Below are 21730 nucleotides of genomic sequence, written 5' to 3' on the forward strand. Positions count from 1 at the left end.
ATGGTTTCATTTGGCTTTTGGCCTGAAAAATTGAATTATTATTATTATTTATTATTTTTTACAGATGATGTTATTCAAAATCTGACAAAAGTTATGAACTTCCATGTTGAACATGCAGTTTCTGAGAAATCAGAATTGGCTGCTGAAAAAGCCAAACGACTAGAAGCTGAAAAAGAAGGTTAGTTTAATTTCTTTTATACTTGTGTTTTTTGCAAGATTGTGTGCGCTTCCAAGTGTTTTGCCTCTTGAGAGTGAAAATAAAAAAAAAATATAAGTGTGGAAAAAATACAAAAAACAAGTAGAATTTGTGGAGGAAATTTTTAGGCAGGTTGTAACTAATATCTTTTTATCGTTACAGTCTTCTGGTGTTGGTATTGAATGTAGGATGGTACAGAGGTTATCACTTGGTTCTACACAGAAATAAATTATAAAATATTGTGTTAGGTAACACAAGAGTTAAAATAAAACTTTGCCTGACAATAGGCCACACAAGTAAACGCAGTATTGTTTGGTGCCTAACTTCTCGGACTGGAAGATGCCATTTCAAAGTTTGGCCTGGCTCTAGACCAAACAAATTTAAATTCTTATTAAAAAAAAAGGAAAAAAAAATTCATTTGTCATTCTTTTATTTGTTAATTTCTCTAGACAAAAATGTCAGTTTTATACTTGTTGAATAAGTATATCAAAATAAAATTTATGCCTGAACAGAAAAATTGTTTAACAAGCAATAAAAACAGAGATTGTTGTTCTTTTTAGACACAATCTATTGGTTGCTACCTATAATTTCAGATACTGTCATAAATAGTAGAATAACAGATTTTTTATTCTGAATATTGAAGTAGTATTGTGCTCTTTGGGCAGTGTAAAATTGTGCAATTAGTTGATATTGAAATCAAGAATTAAAATTTCACTTAATTCATTGTAATCACAGTTAGGTGGAAAAATTTGATTTTGCCACTTACTATTTTATTTAAAGTTGCTACTTACAAGTTTATTTATTTACTGTAGTAGTAGTTGTATACAATCTATGAACTGATGTTTGGTGTTTAAATAATAAACACTAAACAGCTTGTGATCAACTGCTGAAAAGTCACTTGGTTTGTCAGTGTAAAAAATAAGATTATTCAAACTGTAATGTATAGTGTTCATAAAATAACATTTGACATTTCTAGGGAGTTATCTAAACTGCCATGTAATGAGTGTAATTCGGATTAGCAAATGTTATAAATGTAGTCAACGTTATCTTGGATTTGGCATGTCACAGTTATTAACTAAAAATAAGTATACAGGTTTGGCAGTCAAAGGTTTTGTTCATAAAAATTATTTTGGACGTATGGATAATTCACTTCCAAAGATGTGAAGAAGTTGTTTATTTTCAATTGTCTCAAACTGTAGATTTTAATGAAAAAGTTTTCATTAAAATGTAAAGAAACAGTCACATGTTAAATACTTCATTCTGTGAATTTTGCTTTATCTTTGAATGTGATGTGTCATTCTTTTCTCAGTTAAACTATTACACCAAGTATCATATAACTTGGCATGTGATTTTGTCGGGTTATTCCGTTATAAAATGAGATCATAGAAAAAAATTAATTGCACTATTAGATTCATTATTTTTTTCTGAGTAATATATATATATAAAATGTTTTTCCTGAGACTTTTAGAAAAGTAAAGCTTAAGACAGTCTTTAAAAAAAAACCATGCAATAGAAATTTAATATTCCAATATATTTTCATTTAAACTTGCTTATCATTCTGTTGAGTATCAGTTCAATTAAACAATTTTTAATTGTAAATAAGGTTACAGATAACATGTATTTTTTTTGTCAAGGAAGCGCATTGTGGTATCTTGCAGGCATATTTGATAAATTTGCCGTCATTTGAATCATTGTGATTCAAATAAAAAAGGTACAGGTGGAATGGAGTTCTCTCATTCAAGTGCAGACTAGTTTCAATGCATTATGTAGCTGCAATTTGTTATTTATTATTAATTTGTTTACATTTTGTCAGAATATTCCATTGTTAAAGCTGAATGTATTGTAAGTAGCATTATAAGTACATAGTGCAAGAATATACTTGCTTTATCTTTTGGAAGAAGAACAGATTGTGAATACTTTTACATATATAAGAATGATTTACTAATTCAGTTATGTAAAGGACAGGGAAAACGTTATGCTTAATATATAATTTCTGTATTTTCACCACCAATATTTTTTTATGTAAAATGTTCATATTTTCACTAGAAATTATAACTGCGTAAAACAGCATAATTGGTTGGGATCTGAGTAAAATTTTGTGTTGACATTTACTTTTCATTACCAATTTCTGTATTAGAAATTTTCCTCTGTATTTTAAATGTATAAACGTACAGCAAAAGAAGCTGTGAGAATGAAAATTAAACTGTGACTCATTAGAGTAACATTATTATAATGAGGCAATATTTTGACTACATTTGTTTCACCCTACTATCCGATGATTGAATGTTGTTTATATTGTTTCAAATTTTAAGTTTTAATAACATAATATTGCTTTAATCAATTGATTGTAAGAAAGTCTGATAGATTTATAAATTGTAAAATGTGTTTTAATTTTTTTTGCTTTAGCTGAAGAACTCAGAAAAAAACTTGAAGAACTGAAATTGCTGGAGAAAGGAAATGCTGATAAAGAAAAAGGTAATTTGAAACTTTATTATGCTTTTGTTATTATTAAATTTAAGGTAATATTGATTCTTGTGGTTATTAATTACTGAATTTCAACAGTGTGATATTATTTATAAAAAACACTGAAAAGCAAGTGTACTTCTTTAGCTATATATGTATAACTAATTTAACTAAAGGTAATATTTTGTTTGCCGACTTCCGTAGCAAAGATATCGTTTCTGCCTTTCATCCAGAAGATTTTGGGTTTGAATTCCAGTGAGGCTTTTTTCACTGTTAAATAACAAGCCTTTATTTTTAACTTATGAGATATGATTAGCCATTTTTATAGTATTTTGATGTTGGAATGTGATTCATCTTCTAAGTTGTACAATACCACCCACTGTTGACAGAAATCTTCCTCAGGTATGTAAGGTCTTTGCAGAAATAGTTGTCTGATTAAGTTGTCTGTCAAAAAAATTCAGTTTTGGAATATGTGGCTTTCATAAATCTTTTATCAGTATAGTATAGTATAGGATAGTACAGTATAGGATAGATCAGTATAGTATTATCCTTACTTCCACAGGAGCTGAATATTATTTATTCTGCAGCTTTCATTAATCTCTGACTCTGCAAACATGAGTATTCCTCTTGTATATTTATTTTTATTAGTGTTAAACGTTAAGACAATCAACAGAACAGTTTTTAACGTTAAAACAGTAAAAAAAAAATGTATTACTCCTGTTTACAAAATTTTATGTAAATAATCTACTGTCATGCACAAGTTAATGGTTTGACGGTTTTAATGAATTTAATTGTAAAATACAGTTTATTTATACCGGTTTATAGTAATTAAAAAAAAAATCATACTCTTCTGGTTGTAGTCAAAACCAAAAAACTAATCTTTTGAAATTAAAATTGTTTTCAACTCATGAGTCATGCATGCTGGTTAAAGTTCATTCGGTTTTGTTTAGACTCTGATATGTAGAATAGTAATAAAAGTATAGTCTTTAATGATACAATATCTCAGTATTAGAAAAGTTTCCTTCACAAAACAGGCTGTAGTTCTTATAAAATATTATTTATTATATTATTTATATTTCTTATTGGGTTTATAAAACAAAACTTGTATAAATTTGTAATACACAGAGATAACAAAACAATTGATGGATGATGCGATTGTTTTGTTTTATTAAATTTTTATAGTATTATATATTTTTATGAAATATGGGCGTTCTCAGCATGCAAACAGGTGTGATATTGAATAAACAGTTCAGTCAGTCAGCCGGGCAATGCCAAGGCTATTTTTGTACTTCATCTAAAACACTTGCTCATCTTTCAAATATTTGTCCTTGATTTTTTTTTTTTTAACGTAACAGAAATAATTTACATTTTAAGTTATTTCATTTATTTTTATTTTTTTTTTTACTGAATCTTTACTTTTAGAATTAAGTCTTTTTTTTTTTTTTAAGTATTTTCCTTGACATTTTCTTTTAAAGAAATTATTTTTTTTTTACCCATTTTATCACTAATATGCTTACAAAGGTATATTCCTTTCCTGATAATTTATTTGGTGCAAATTAATAATTATAACAAATATAAAGTTAAAGAAACAATAAAACTATAACTGTACCCTAAACAGGACATTGAAAACAACACTAACTCTTAATTCTCTTGAATTTCTTGATTCAAATGGTTATGGTAAAAACATAATCATGCAAGTCAGGCAACAACATACATTTACAAAATCCATTTAAAATATTACAGTTCATAGTGTGAAATTACATTAATTCAGTGTTTCTCAACCTGCGCAAATGTGTATAAATGCTGCACCTTGTTCAATTCCAGCCAGTCTCAGTGGAGTCGATCCTTCAATCGCTATCGAATCTATTGTGAATGTGTATGTTGTAATTTGCATGTTAATTGCAATTCACAGTATTAAATATTCATGACAGTAGAATTATACAGAATCATGGATATATTTTTATATGGGCGTAAGTGAGTATTAGAAGATAGTGAAGCATCAAGTGCAGAGATGAGCGTGGTTTTGAAAATAAAATGAAGAAAATATTCTCAAGAATACTTAAATTTTCGGTTTATCAGTACTAAAGTAAATGATGAAGAATGTGTCATTTGCCCAAAAATGTTGGCAGAAGACAGCATGAAACCTAATAAACTTAAATGACATTTAGAAACACTTCATAGTGAGTACGTTAACAAACCCCTAGAATTCTTCAAATTAAAATTAAAATCATATGAAAAGCAAAGCAAACATCGTTTTAAACAAAATTTTGTGAATGAAAAAGCTTTACTTTCCTCATTTCAAAGTTTCATATAAAATAGCCAGATGTAAAAAGCCTCACACCATTGAAGAAGAGCTTATTTTGCCAGTTGCAATTGAGATTATAGAAACTATGTTTGGAGATAATTTTCCAAACAATTGCAGACCATACCTCTATCAAATGATATTGTTGCCCGTGTAATCTCGGTGATATAGCTGAAGATGAAGAGCATCTTTTGGAAACTTTTTTGGAAAGTTGTGTGAGAAATTGTTTTCATTTCAGCTTGATAAGGCAACAGATAACAATAAAGATGTAGGATGATGATTTTCCTGCACTGAATACAAGAGCATTTCATATACTATTACCATTTTCAATATCCTACCTTTGTGAAACCAGATTTTCTACGTTGGCTGCTTTGAAGATAAAATATAGATTTTAGCTAAACATAGAAAAAGAACTCATGTCTATTTCTAGTATTAAACCTTCCTTCGAAAAACTTTGCTCTGCAAGACAAGGCCAATGGAGTTACTAATAATTATTAAACTTGTTAATTAAGTATTGATAAGCTAATTATTAAATACACTGTGCAGTACTGATACAATCATGTTTATAAGTGTATTATGTCAGAGTGTATTTTGTTTTGCTTTCCTTTCAGTAAATTTATACATTTTTGTAATAATATTTTCTTTCCAATATGTTTGTGGCATCCATTTAGTGTTATCACAAACCCTCTAGGGGAGCGTGCCCCATAGGTTGAGAAATATTGCATTAATTTGAAAAAAAATGACTTAGAGTGTTAAGTGTAAAGCTATATTGGAATGAAAGATAGCTACAAAAAAGAGGAATAAGTTTTAATTTAAGGGAGATAATAATAAAAAGTGCTGTACGATTGCAAGGACTTAACCCCTTTTCTTTATGCAAACCATATCAGTTGCTTATTTTTAATAAACTAAGGGAGTCATTATCAGTAGATTGTTATAGTGAGTGTTATTTATGTGTATTGTATTACTAGTGAATAATAAATCTGTTAATTGCTTATTTTTTCATATTGGTACAACTAAAAAAAATAACAGGAAGAAATTTTAAGTCATGCAAACCGAACAAGCTATATCATATATTTTAATTATTAATTTTTCTAAACCAGTTTGTCAGACTATGAACAATTAACTGCAGAATGTGTTTGGATGAAACTTTTGTTTTTGTAGTGTTTGATATTCATAGGAGTATTAATATTATTTTAATTTCCTAGAATATTATGACGTAATTGTTTGTGATTAAACATTACTAATTTATAAGAAAACTTGATTTATAAGAAAACTTTTTATTACCGAAGTAGACTTTAGTTGAAAGAAAATTCATAAGAATAAACATTTGTTTTTTTTTTTTAAGGGATGAGTAATTTACAGGACTCATGGCTGTCTCATAATCTTTTGATTCACGTATACTTTATTCTTCAATACTCTTACTATATCACTCTCAGTGTCACCATGATTTGTCCTATCCATTTACCGTATGTTCTTCCTCACCTGTAGGTGGTTGTTATTTCAATACTGTCTGGCCAATATTCCTTCTTCATTCTTTGTAGATGGCTGTATCATTTCAAACATCTTTCAGTTTTCTCATAATATCTCCCTCCATTGATGTTTTTTTATTTTTAATAATAATATTTTTATTATATATTATATTATTTTATTATATATTATTATTTTAATAATATTTTTTCTATTTTTTATCTTATTTATATCACAGCAACCTTGAGAATCGGCAGCTTTCTCCTTAAAACTATCTTTACAGCTCTGAACCTCTTTGTATTGTGCTTGTTATATTATAAGTTTCCATTCCAAATAACAATACACTTTGCTTCTTGTACTCTTTTTAATTTTTCTTCCAGTTTTCATTAGATTTTATTGAAACCGGGTTTCTGTAAAAAATAAAGTAAGAAGATAAAAACATAACATTAGTAAATAAGCTTATATTATTCTGCATGCCATTAGTGTGTAGTCTTGTCTCATGTAATTTTTGCTAGGTGTATAAGGAACTGAATGCATGACAAGGTATATAATATTATTTTCCGTTTTAGTCGAAAGAATTGAAAAACAATTGATTAAATTGGAAATCAAAAATCCTACTTATGAGGGTAATTTTTTTTATTGATTTTTAGAAATATTTTATGTGTGGAATTATTTGGTATGAAGATTAGATTGGTATTACCAGTTGGACAGTGAATAATTATGTAACTTGTGCCTTAATGAAAACCAGTAAATTGCCTTATTCTCCTGGTACAGTTCCCTTTTACTCTGTTCTCTGAAATCTATTGTAGTACTAGTACTGAGTTTGGTCTAGCAGGTATACACTTGATGGGGTCCTAGTTCTGATCATTGATATACACTGCTATGACTATAGTTGAAGAATTAGGTGATTGCAGTCAGCTACCGTCTGATAAGTTATGATTTGAATTGTGTAAGGATAAACATTGCACAGGTGTATCCGGACATGTATTTATTTAATTATTGATTAGTAATGTTAAAAAAAATTTACATTAATAATTGTTTTATATGTATCATATCACACATTTATATATATTCGTTTTTCCTTTTCAGTCGAAAGAATTGAAAAACAGTTGAATAAGTTGGAAACTGAAGGTAAATTTTCTATTTATTTTTTTAAATACTTTATGTCTGGAATCTTACTAAAAACTAGTTAACAGCCTTTAGATATGTTAATTGTATTTATTTGTAGTTACTCATTGTATGTTCAGCTGTATGTTTAATAAATTGCCGGTACAGATCGTGCAACTTATTTCTTAGTATTTTTAATGAATTAGAGATTCTATGTTAAAAGATGCTTTTAAAATGCAGATTAATAAAATGCACTATGGTGTCATGTTCCTATTTCATTATAAATGTAAAGAAATAAAATTCTTTCTATGTTAATTCATTCTCTCAAATGTTTAATTATGGTTATTTGTTTGATTATGAAAGTTCCAGTATAGTGTAAAAAAATTTATGCTAAGCCAGCTAAATGAAAAGTTTGTAATGCTAGTATGAAAAATTTTACAGGGTAGATTTCAATTAATATTCCAAATTATCTAATCTAACATTTGGATTTGTATTTGAGGTAATGAGATTTGTAATGAGGTAGGGTGAGCAACTTAAAAGTGAACTGAGCCAGTTTGAACTCTTCTTTTTTGTTTAGCCTCTGGAACCACCATAAGGTATTACTTGAGAGGATGAGTGAAGATGATATGTATGATTGTAAATGAAGTGTAGTCTTGTACAGTCTCAGTTCAACCATTCCTGAGATGTATGGTTAATTGAAATCCAATCATCAAAGAACATCAATACCTATGATCTAGTATTCAATCCTGCTTTAGTTACTTAAGTCTCACTTTTAACACTGCTACTACTAGCACCACTATTAGTTGTGTATTATTTCTCTTGTCTGTAGTTGTCAGTTGTAAATTTTTCATGCTTCATTTCAGTTTAGTTTTATTCTTTGCAGTTGCATTTTTGTAAAATGCCTTATTTGATTGATGATAGGGTTGCTATAGTAGAAGCTTATGTGGATTCTGGATACTTTCAAGAAATGCATCAAATATTCGCGGATAAATTTCTAAATGCCATTGTCTCAGCTGAGTTGTTGAATTCAGTTAGAGACATACCATAAGGTTGGCTCAGATATGAAACAAAATATTCAGTCTTCCATTAGGACTTATAAACTTTTATTCAAAGAAGAATATTTGCCAACCTGAAAAAATCTACATTTAAGCTATTTCAGCAAAGTGGTATAAAATACTCATATTCCTATAGGATACTTCTTGATTTAAATTTGGATCATATATAACTGCAACAATGTAAGTGTACGGACAAACCAAAACATCTTAATTATTGCGAAAATGGCTTCTCAAAAACATTGCTGATCAACAGATAGACTTGATGTTGTACTTCATGTTGGACAAGGCATGGTTTTTTTTATTGGGCATATTAATTTGCATAATACCAGGTATCAGATGACTGAAAATCCTTACCAGATGTTTAGGTATCCGCTTTCTGATGGGAAAATTGATGTATGGTTGCTGTTTCTATAAGAATATATTGTGGCCATTATTTTTTGACCGTACTCTCATTAAAGAGGTACAATTTTCAAAAGAAAATTTGCTCAATTAATAGACTGAAAAATAGTACTTCCAACAAGACAGAGTAATATATCAGATATCAAACAATTCAGTTACACACATTCGTGTGACTAGAAGAATGAATGTCAGCAGAGGGTGGTGGCCTCCGCATTGCTTAGATTCATCTAGTTGCAATTTATTTGTTTGGAGCAGTATGAACGATAGAGCTTCTGAATCGAATTTCCATCCAACATCCATACATTCTACATGTATACATTCCATACAACATAGTTGAATTTCCATTCAACTAGAAGTCAATTGCGTAGACTACAACATCTTACGTCCAGTGATTCTCATTGTAATCACTCTAGCACAAAAGTGCACAGCTGTGCAGGATGCTCACTATCAACATCTTTTGTAAAACCATGGTAAATTTGTAAACCTTTGCTAATTTAAATACAAAATTTAATTTATGTTTTCATTTCATTCATAAAATGAATGAAATGAAAACATAATATATGTTAGTTATATGTCATAACTAACCACAGTTATGACATATAACAATATGTCATAACTGTGGTTAGTCTCTCTCTCTCTCTCTTATTTATTTTTTCGCTACAATTTAACATTTTTTTATACAAATATATTTTGAATTGTATTTTATATACAGAGTGTTTCATGAAGAGACTGAGAAACTTTTAGGACATATTCTAATATAGAAAATAATAAATAAAGTTCATATGAACATAGATCTGGAAATGTGTTTGAGTTAAGCTAGTGAAACATTTAGCCTGAATTTCAGCTCTGCTAATAAAAAGAAGCCCTACTGTAATTTTTGGAACTCAGATTAAGGATTAAAGTTGGTGGTTTCTTATGTAATTTGAGCTAGGAAATAGGATGAAACAGATTCTGAAATTGTAACTGCAGTAGTTTTTAAGATATCCGATGTAAAAATAAGTCTGTGTTGAAAAACAAGTTTTTTTAGGTTTGTAGTACAGTAGCTTTGTTAAATGCCTAATAAACGCGAAAAATGTTTAGTAACAAAACAAGTAGGAAATTTAATTCTGAAAAAATTAATGTAAATACAGCCAATATAAAGTAAATAAAAACTTTTAAAAATTCCTTTTTTATTGAAGCAAAACTGACGAAAAATAGACAGCAAAAAAATAATTATTTTTACTGCTTATTTTTTTAAAAACAAAACTGCTAATTGCTGAAAATGGTTTTAAAAGAAATAAAAAAATTACAAATATATTACATTTAATAATTTATACAGTTAAAACAAAATAAGTACATAAAAAACTAAATTGAAATGTATGTTAATTTTGAAATATCTAAAAAAAATTTATTGTATCGGTTGGCAATATTAACAGCTGGTCAATAATGAAAATTGTGTACTTTGTTTGAGTCTGTTGTCATAAATTAAATTATTATACAGATAAAGGAAATGTAGTAGTGTAAAAATGCCGTTTTCAATTTTCTAACGAGGAATATGCTGGTATAATTTTTTTTTATAGATTTTGTAATGGAAATTCTAAAGCTGCTTGACTTGAATATCAGGAGAGCTTTTCCAGTACAGTGGTGCAACGTACATTTTTCTTTAGTTGCTAGAAATCACTTGAATGCTAATTTTTTAAACTGGATTGGATGTGGTGGATCAATCTTATCGGCCACCATGATCATCTTACTTAACACCTCTATATTACATTTGGGGCCATATGAAAATGATTGTATATCGATAAAAAGTTAACACTAAAGAAGAGTTACTCATTAAAGTATGAAATGCTATTGAGTTTATACGAAATGATCCTGAGATGATACGGAAACCCACCGGAAGTATTTTATGTTGAGCAGAGTGCTGTGTACATTGTGAAGGAGGAAATTTAAACAGTTATTGTAACTGAGGTTTGTTATTCTGTTTCTATTTGTCGTATCTTTCGTATATTTTATTCTTTTGTTTTGTTACACGTATATTAAGTGTAACAAAACAAAATTAGTAAACAATACTAAAACATATTAGTAAACAATAATATTGTTTATTAGGAACAGAAAGAAGAAAGAATAATATGATTTTCTGTTTATTTTTTGTCTGCTTTGCTTTAACAAAAAACCGATTTTTAAAAGTTATTTACTTTTTATTGACTGTATTTACATTAATTTTCTCAGAATTAAATTCTGTACAAGTTTTGTTGCTAAATCTTCCGCATTTATTAGTAATTTAACAAAGTTATTGTACTATGAAACTAAAAAAAAAAAAAAAAAACATGTTTTTCAACATCTAATTTTGTGGTTTACATTAGATATCATAAAAGCTATTCTGGGATCTGTTTATCCTATTTCTCCACTCAGATTACATAAGAAACCCTTACTTTACTCCTTAATTGGGGCCCAGAAATACCTGTAATGGTGAAATCGTTCCCTGGCCGTAACTCTAAAACAAAGCGAGAAAGAGTGAGAGTGTACACACGCGCGCACACACACACACACACACACACAACACATGCACATTCCATTATTTGTACTCATTCCATTTATAAATTTACATTCCAGTTTATTCTATTGAATCATATGACTATGTAGAGTAACTATTTATGTAACATATTTAGTTGTTTAGTGAACAAAGTAAATAAATACATTAGTAATAAGTCTATAAATACATGTATTTATAGACTTATCTAATGCAAACTGATTTAAATTAACTTACTGATTACTGATTAAATTAACTTTAATATTGTTTATTTAATTTAATAACTGCCATTATTAAATGAGTCAATAAACTTATAGCTATTCTGTTTTAATTTTATGTTATAATCAGAACACAAATAAGAAATTCTGTTTGACTATTCACTTCTTTTTAATAGCTTTTATACATTGATGATTTGCTTGCATTTCGTTAGCCACTTCCCATCTAGTTCACCAGATCCAGGTTTAGACCTGCAGTCTATTATTATGAACTCTTATTAGTATAAAATTAGAGTAGCAGTCAATTTATTAAATAATAATAAAAATTTAAGGTTATTTATTTATAGCTAATAAAATTACTTAATGGCTTAACTACTTTTAATGAAACTTCATAGATTAGCTTGGTCTCTGCTGTCTTAAACTTAGCTTAAAATTACAAAAATGTGCGAGGAGCCACCAAACCCTGCTTGGTCATAAGATTTTATTTCTTGTTTGAATATTTTGCCAATAAATAACACAGGCAAACCAAAAAAAAAAATAATTTGGGACTGAATCCTAAAATGAAATCAGCTTTTCATCACCCTCAGATTTTTAGTTATAACCCTTTAACATATTAAGAAACTTCTTAAATAATAGAATACAAAAATAATAATAATTACAATTAAAATTCCTACCTTTATTTTGCAGACATTTACGTTTATCTTAATTTCTTTTTTTTTCATTTTCCTTTTGTGTTCAGTGAAGTCTTTTTTTATCATACAGCAGTAGTCACCATCATAGATTCATACCATCTATCTTGATAACATTGTTGCATCTGCAATATATCTTGGTGTAACCTTTCTCCTTGTTACCCAAGTATAAAGGGAAAAAGTTCAAATGAGAATGTCAAAAATGAATTTTCCATGAGATTCTGCAGCCTAAATTATTTTACTACACTAAGAGTTCATTTATAAGCTGATCATGGTTTTCAGCGGTTTTTTCCAAGAAAATTAGTAACGACATCTTTGAATGACTTCCATGCTGCTAGTTCTTTAGTATTCAGTTTGCTGTCAAATATATTTTCACAAATTAATTTTCTTATTTGTGGCTCAATAAATATTATTCCCTCTTTTAATTTGGCTTATGAAAAAACCTCGGCTAAATATTTAAAGCCGTCTTCATCTTTATCTAACATGTTTATAAAATTCTTCATCAGACCTAGTTTTGTTTGTAGAGGTGGTAAAGTAACACGATCTGCTTCAACAAAGGGAATATTAAGAACATTTTCCTTTCCTGGGATAAACTGATTTCTTTTTGGCCAGTCTTTAACTGTGTAGTATTTATCTATAGCCAGACTATCCAACAAACATAAGAAACACGTATTTTGTAAAGCCACTCTGGAGACTGAGAAGAAGCCACTTTCAGGTCAACAATGATTCGCCATGAGTGTTCATCATACTTTAATAGCTTTTAAAATTTTTGACATGCTATCATATGTTTCTTTCATTCCTACAGCATGTGCTTCCGATATATAAGAAGAAAACTTTGAGTTGTGCAACACTGCCTTTAAGCTTCTTTTTGATGGGTCTATAACTAAAAGCTGATCATGAATATCATATTCAATTTCCAGTTCAGACATTAGCCCCCTAACATCATGGTAGGAAGGAACAAGTTAAACCATCTCTTGTAAAGTATTTCAGTAAATTTTCATTTGGATTTCTATATACTGCAATTTTAGTATCTTTGTTTAATAAATTCCATTGTTTAAGATGTGAACCTAGGAGTCCTGCATGTTGTTTCGACAAATACAAGTCATGAATTACGTTGCTCAGTTCTGCTTGTGTTATGAGGTGAGGTTCAGTATTTGATTTTCCTGGAAAGTAATTAATATCAATTGAAGTTGAGGATTCATCGATTGAGCTTTCTGGGGAGTCAGAAATTACTTTCCAAGAAGTTGGTGCATTCGGAATCTGTAAATGGTGTAATGTAATGAAAAATGATGTAAATCTTTATAATATGTGCATGATAAATTGCTACCACTACTAAAGAATACACCGAGTAATACCAAGAGCTGAACTCATACTGAAGAAAATTTCATCACATTGAATTACTCATTACTGGACTCACTGACAGTCTATACATGTCTGGCTTGACATGAAATGACATCATTCCTGTTATGTATCAAATTTAGACCAACAGCATGCATCACAATATAAATGAATAAGCAAATATACAGACATACCAACTTATTTGTATTGTTTTTTCCACGAATGATGGAATAAATTAATTTAAGGGGTTGTAATTTAAGAATGTTACGTGATACTTTCGGAATACTTATTCAGATTCAGCATATAAAATATTACACTCCCTTTTCAGTTCCAAATTTTATGTTGACCAGTGTAATTAATGAATTTTTTAAGTAAAAAACTGTTTCAATAAATTTCACAAATATCTGGTTATTGGAATTTACCTATAAGAAAACTAAATAAAATATGAAACGAAGAAAAAAAAAAAAAAAAACCAGTAGTAAACACAATTTTTTTTTTAGAGTGAATAAATGAATGTTTTTTCACCTGTAAACCGTAGCGAACAATGTCATACTACTGATTTAACTATTGACATCAGTTTTGTAACTATCCAAAAAAGATGTAACATAGTATCTACTTTGTAACTTAATAAATTGCCTATACAGTGTGTGTAATTTATTTCTAAATATTTTTGATGAGTTAGAGATTTTATATTAATAGATTGCTATAATTAATTATCAGAATTTAAAATTAAAGCGTATGCTTTTAAAAATACACATTAATAAAACGTGTTATAGTGACATGTTCCCATTTCATTATAAATATCAATGAATAGAATTCATTCTAATTAAAAATATTACCATCTTTAATAGACTTTATAGATTAACAAATTTAATTTCATTAATGTGCCAGGCATATTGCAAACAAAAAAATAATAATAGATTGTAATGGGTATAATAGAAACGGTAGAATGAACTAAACAATGTTAGGTATTAAAATCCATCTTGTAAAAATAGACTGAAAGACTAGGTTGGAAAAAAGAAAATGCTGAAAGCACCATTAAAAAAAAGTTACTTAAATCTAGATGCATTTTGATTGTTACATTTATCATCAGTAGATTCTTAGGAATTTGTAGTGATATATATATATATAATTCTAAAATCGATCCTTTCGAGAATCATATTCCTCTGCACTGTAAAAATTATGTTAATCTGATCAACCTAAATACAGAATAATAAAATAGGATGTCACCAACTACCTTATTCCATAATTCAAGCAAGAGCGCTTTTGTGGGTCCCTTGCATCATCAGTTGCTCTATTTAATTTTTCAAATCAATCGTACAAAATTACACATTAAATTGAAATTAAAAATCGTATACTCTACATAAGATTTAAAATTTACAATTGTTAAAAGATCTTTTACCAAATTAAAATCAAAACAGAAATTAGAACTAAAAATTTTTAAATTCAAACATTTAAAAAATTAAAATTAAAAATTTCATATATATAACAAATATATGAAGTCGTTTAATAACATTAAATTAAAAAGTCAAATTTAAAAACAAAATAGAAATTCATGTGAACTAGCTAGCCAAAGTTATGTAACTGTACAGAGTTGAAGTATTAAGAATTATCAATCACTAAAGAAGTGCTGCTATTTACAGCAGCTTTTATGATTGTGTCATCTTCAACTCTGTATGTAGGTAAACTAGATTTCATGAATACTTTAGATATAAAAGTAAAAAATTGGGTTTCTTTGATGTTTCTGATCAATATCCGATATTTATACAAATTTAGAAATACTAGAAATTAAGAAATACAGTATTAATACAAATAATAGGATTTTTGACATTTTGGAAAGATTTTATATGTGTAAATATAAAAGTAAATTTAATTTGATAATTTCTATTTTGTTTTTATTATTGATTTTAATTTTGACTTTTTAATTTAATTTTATTAAATGACTTCATATATATACAATTTTTAATTTTATTTAAATTTAAAAAAAATTGAATTTAAAAATTTTTAGTTTTAATTTCTGTTTTGATTTTAATTTGGTAAAACATAATTTAAAATTTTAAATCTTATGTATAGTATAAGATTTTTAATTTCAATTTTAATGTTTAATTTGATATGATTGATTTGAAAAATTATATAGAGCAACTGATGATAAGGACTTGCGAAAGCGATCTTGCTTGAATTATGGAATATGGTAGGTGTCATTCTATTTTATTTTATTTTATTATTCTGTACTTAGGTTGATTGGATTGATATATATAATAATGATAATATAATATTGTACAAAATTAATATGAAATTTTATATAATATATTATATGAATATTTTATATTGTATGAAATATAAACCACCAACACACAGTAATTAGATAAGTTAAACTTACCACATTAATTTACAGTAATCGATTTGCAGGATAGGATCCCGCACTTTCAGTTTGTATTGAAATCTATAACTACTTTAAAACAAATTCATTTTTTAATTTGTAAATTTGTCAAGATATTTTCTGTTTAAAAATTTTGAAATTTATTATAAACATATTTGCAAATTTGATAGGAAAATTTGAATATGTATTCATAATACTTCAAAAATTCAAAACAAAGATTAATTTAAAATAAAATTAAAATAATATTTTTTTTTTGAAGATTAATATTATAATGTAATTATTTTACTGAAATTAATCTGTTTAAATTTCATATTATTAATTAAATGTAATGATTATGATGATATCTTTATTGAAAAAACAAACACATCCTTAAAAATAAGAGTCCTTGAACATTATAGAAATTTCAAAAATAATAAATCTATCTAATATAGCATACCATCTAATAAACATAGCTCATACAAAATTAATACATTATTAACATTAATTAATAGATTAATTCATTATTTTAGTATTTTTATTTTTAAATTTTTATCATGCAATAACAGAATTATTTTGATCATTACTGAAGATGCAGGATCCCGTGAAAGTACTTTCATGAAAAAATAGGTAAGTTATGTATTATCTGAGTATTCTGTAATTGTTGGTTTATTTAATAGAATTTAAATATAATGTAATTACAGAATGCAATACCAACTGAAGATCTGGGATGCTGAGAAAATCGATTCTTGGGAATTAATATGGTAAATTTAACTTATAATTACTGCAGTTTGGTGGATATTTATGTCATATAATATTAAATATACATATATATTTAAATAGTATTAACGCAAATAAATGAAAAAAAAAAATTATATTGAGGAAGTAATACATATTGATAAACAATACTTGCAAAACTTTACAAAATGATTACTTTTACCAGTTTTTATAGAATAAAAGTAAAAACAACTGTTGACAAAAAAAGTAACATTTATCATTTTAGGGAATCTCAATCAAAAACATAAAGTTAGCCTACAAACAGTCTTCCAACTCAAATTGCCCATTTCAACCTGATGCCACCCCCTTCCTTTATGAGTTGGATGAAATAAAAATTTATTTGCAAGAGTGGTAGAGATTGCATGATCTTAAACTGATCAGAGACGGAAAGTGATAACTGTTTAATGTGCCTTTAGTAGAAAATCACAAACAGCTACTACTCAAAAATTGATGTGTAAAAGATGTTATCTTTTAGTTTACTTACTTACTCAATAATGAAGTTATATAGATAAAATTACATATGAAATAAAGTTGTCCTTGAGTTCAGTTAGTGTAGTACTAAAAGAATTGTTGAAATCAGCTCATTGGTTCTTGTTTAAGCAAATATTGGTACTTATTTGTAAAAATAAATAAATGAAGGTACATTTTGAGGAAAAATGTTTTAAAAAAAAAATCTTTTTTGTTTCAAAAGATGAGATTTTTCTTTATATATTTTTTTTTCACTTTTTTCAGCTTTGTTGCAGAAATTTATTGAAAGTTTGTCATTAGGAAATACAAAAACGTAAGTTGAACAAAAAAATTTACTGTGATCAATTGAACAATTTTACTGTGTGAATAGATTAAAAAAAAAAAAAAAAAAAAATGATTCTACCATTTCATTAATGTGAAGGGAAGAATACCCTTTTCTGAATTTAATTTTTAGTATCTACAGTCTAATATTTTTAGTTATAGTGGGGTATCTTAGGTTTGATAAATTTTTCTGTCACGAGGTGATCCGTATAATGCTATTCCTTTTTTTTTAATACTGTAGTTTATTGATACGCTGTTACTGGATGAAAACTTGCTCAAAATTAATTTTTTTTTAATATAATTTTGCTCAAAAACCTGTGAGACGTGAAGTGTATTTTTACAATAAAAATTTGGAAAGAGTACAGATATTTTTGACTAATTTGTTTGTACACTTCAAAAGTCATTCTTTAAGAAATTCTTTGTTTCTCTTTCGGAATAGGTGTATATTGTAATAAAGAAAAGTATTGATAAAGGTTCAAAAATATTTTCTGTAAATCTTAAATGGTTTCAAGATGAAGGATGGAAGTATAAATATGAGGGGCAGGTGATAAGTAATGGACAATTGCATGTAATGGGTGAACAAAACATTCCTACAGGGTGATGCATGCTGTCATCATGTAGTTGCATTTCCCTACTACATGCCAGATCTCATCAATTCCATTTTCTTGTTATTTTCAGTAGCCGTTGGAATGTGCCTAATTTGTTAATGTGTTTAAGATAACATGCACAGATTTTGATCTTTATAGATCAAAAAAGTGAACTTTAATGGTGATATTCATTGTTTTCTAGCTATTTATGGTTTTGAAATCATTGATCGTGCTAGTATAAGTTGATAAGTAATAACATTTTGTACATCTGGTAGGGTGAATGTTGAGGGTGAACCTTGTAGCGGTCAACTGGTTACTGACAGTTTTTAATTTGCTTAAAAACAACATGCAAAAGTAACATTTTCAGAAGCAGTTAATTTTAGTGTGTATAGACCTTATAACAAACTTATGGCACAAAAAGCAAAGTATCTTGTTATAAATTTTTGCTATTTAAAAAAGCTTTCATTCTATAAGCCTTTACCTTTATTGTTGTATTTATTATTTCTCAACAGATCACATTTTGCGATTTTTTTATTTATTTTTAGCAACATTTAAACTGTTTTCTTGTATTTTTCCATCACTCAGATTATTTTTCGGACTACTTCTATTCATGTTTCATTATAGTTAAGTTACAGTTTTCATGTTATTGGCATGCTATAATAAAATTACTTAAATTCTAATTTACAAAATGAGACAAGGATATTTTATTTAGTAGTTTAACAAAAGGGACTAAAGTTCTTAGTTGAGTGTTTTGTAAACATATTTTTAACCATTGGTATTGATAATTTTTTTGTACATTCAGTTCCTTTGATGGTTTTTAATCAGTTTCTTTACTGGTAAAATTTATTTTGTGGTAGATTTTTCATATGTAAGAAAATTATTTTTGTCTACATACACAGTAATTAAATTTTACTACTGCTTATCACTGGTAAAAGAATGTTTTACTTTTTTTTTTTATAAACTAAAAATTTTTTTTAACATTGTTATTGTTTCTATTGAATTATGACACTTGAAGATGTATTAAATATTTCCTTTAAAAAAAATATGAAATTTTTAAAGTGATAGATGAAAAAATGCCCTTAACTACATATTATAGTTAAAGTATATTATGCTTAAAATTCAGCATGTTGATCATCACAGTCAGCTTATAAATTTAATTATTATGATTATAATTGTTTTTATATATTCTTAAGTTATATTTTTAATTTTTTTACAGTGATTTTTTAAAAAATATGAAATCAGAAAGTAACACTACCGAACAAAATAAAAAAGTTTATGATGATCCTGATTGGTTTCCTGGAACAAGTAAAGGAAATGAATTTTTAAATACTGCAGCCCAAAAAAACATTTTAAGTAAGGATCCATGTTCTGCATCGGCTCCAGTATTCAATAATCTTTCACAACCTAATTTTCCTGGAAATTCTGGAAATACGGGTGGATACTCTGGTAATCCATTTCCTAAACAACTAGGACCATTTCCTAGACCACCAACAGGTCCATTTCCTCGACAACAAGGTCCATTTCCTGGACAACAAGGACCATTTTCTGGACAACAAGGACCATTTTCTGGACAACAAGGACCATTTTCTGGACATTCAGTATCATTTCCTGGGCAGCCAGGACAACTCCCGGGACAGCCAGTTCCTCAACCTCTTATGAGCTTATCGTATAATAATGCACAGTATTCTAATGCTAATCAACAGTTTCACGGTCCTTTTCCGTCTGGTCCTAATGGGAATAGTATGCCATCACCGCACCAATTTCCACCCCAAGCAATTCATAATAGGCTAAGGGGCCCAGGTTCTCAACAACGTGGATTTGGTAATCGTCCATTTAGACCTAATTTAAATCAAGGTCCTGATCAACTGAAATTTACTAAAAATGCCCAAAAATTTAAACAAAAACATTTCCAAAAGCAGCAAGAAAATAACCAATCAAATCAACAGCAGCGAAACAAACAACAACCAACTGAACAGACTCAGAAAAATAAAAGATCCAGAAATAGAAATAAGTGTAATATACAAAATTCAGAAGATGGTTCCACATCCACAATGTAAGTATTAAAAATATTTACAAATTAAAAAAAAAATTATAGTTTCTGAAAAATTATGAAGTATAGGAAGTTCGCCAATATATATACAGTAAGACTACACATCAAAATCCAGTGTAGCATGGTTTAGTCTAATATTAAATATTATATTTAAAAAATAGCATATGTTTTTTTTTTTCAAAAGAGGAGAAGGAAAAACATTAAAAATCTCTTTATGTTGTAAAAATAGAGTAAAACTTTTCTATAAACAAATAATGTGATTTTTGTGATAAAAAATGGGAAAAATGTGTAACAGTTACAATATAATAAAAAATGATTAAACAATTTTTTTAACCATCTTACCAGCAAAAAGTTGTATTTTCTCAAGATTTTGGAACCATCAGCAGATTAAAAATATTGTAATAAGTCAAAAATTAAAATGAGAATACAGTCATGACTGTTTGAATGTCAACAGTATATTCTACAGTCAAGGAGTATACTGTTGACAAGGTAAGGTGGTTAAAAAAGTCTTTAATTATTTTTTATTACTAAAATATATCAGTGGAAACCATGTTTAAGAAATTTATAATTACTATATAATTATCACTTAATTGAAAGAAAGAACATAGTTATTGCATAATTGATTATTACTGGTTTGATAGTTAATCGAAAACGAAATAAAATTTGATCATTCTTATAAATGGTAGAGTCTCATTACAGAATATGATTTTTTTACGCAAGATATTTTAAATTAAAATCTCTTCTAGCCATATCTATGGCAAAATTTGTTTCAGCAGTATTAAAAATCTACAAGAGTAATAATAAATTTCCAAAGCCTCCACCTATATTGAGTAAAGTAAAGTTTACAAATAATTAAAAACAAAACTAATCTACTATTGATTATAAGCAATTTAGTAAAGACAAATTAATTTTTTGGAGTTTAAAATGACAATTGTTAATTATAGCCAAGACATCGCAACATTTCAGGATGGCTTTTTGATGGTGAAGACTGCATAAAGTGATATTATAAAGGTTAATAGGTACCCAAGTTTATTGGAAAATTGAATATATTCAATGGTTTGTTAGCCCATGACATGAAAATTAATCCATAATTATGCAACATGTGAAGCCTCCAGTTTTGAGTTTTATTTTAAAATCCTTAACATTATAATTGTGTTTTAATCATAAAAGGAGTAGGAACTCCTGCAATAAATTTTGATGTAGTTAGTATTTTAAGCAGAATATTCTTTACACTGAGAGGAAGCAGAGTACAAAATTTAGAACAAAATTTTTTCAAAAGAAGAAATTTTGTTCTAGATATAATATTTGATTTTGAAAGTGCTACATGAAGCATACTACATGGATTTTTTGTCTTTTCATTGCTTGGCAGGATTGTTTGGCTGAGTGCTATAATAATGACTAAATCAGATGGCCAGATGTAATGTTACAGTT

General features: G+C 27.6%; 1 protein-coding gene across 2 annotated transcripts in view; it reads left to right on the forward strand.

Moving 5' to 3' along the window:
* Nucleotides 1–21730, forward strand: part of LOC142332320 (uncharacterized) — a 65110-nt gene that overhangs the window by 11085 nt on the left and 32295 nt on the right. For both annotated transcript variants that reach the window (XM_075378690.1, XM_075378689.1), the window contains exons 4-8: nt 65–178; nt 2603–2671; nt 7518–7559; nt 17606–17654; nt 19466–20302. In XM_075378690.1, coding sequence (XP_075234805.1) covers nt 65–178; nt 2603–2671; nt 7518–7559; nt 17606–17654; nt 19466–20302 — 1111 coding nt within the window. The remainder of the gene's footprint in view (nt 1–64; nt 179–2602; nt 2672–7517; nt 7560–17605; nt 17655–19465; nt 20303–21730) is intronic.

The sequence above is a fragment of the Lycorma delicatula genome, chromosome 11 (assembly GCF_047948215.1).
Source record: "Lycorma delicatula isolate Av1 chromosome 11, ASM4794821v1, whole genome shotgun sequence".
In the NCBI taxonomy this organism is placed as follows: Eukaryota; Metazoa; Arthropoda; class Insecta; order Hemiptera; family Fulgoridae; genus Lycorma; species Lycorma delicatula.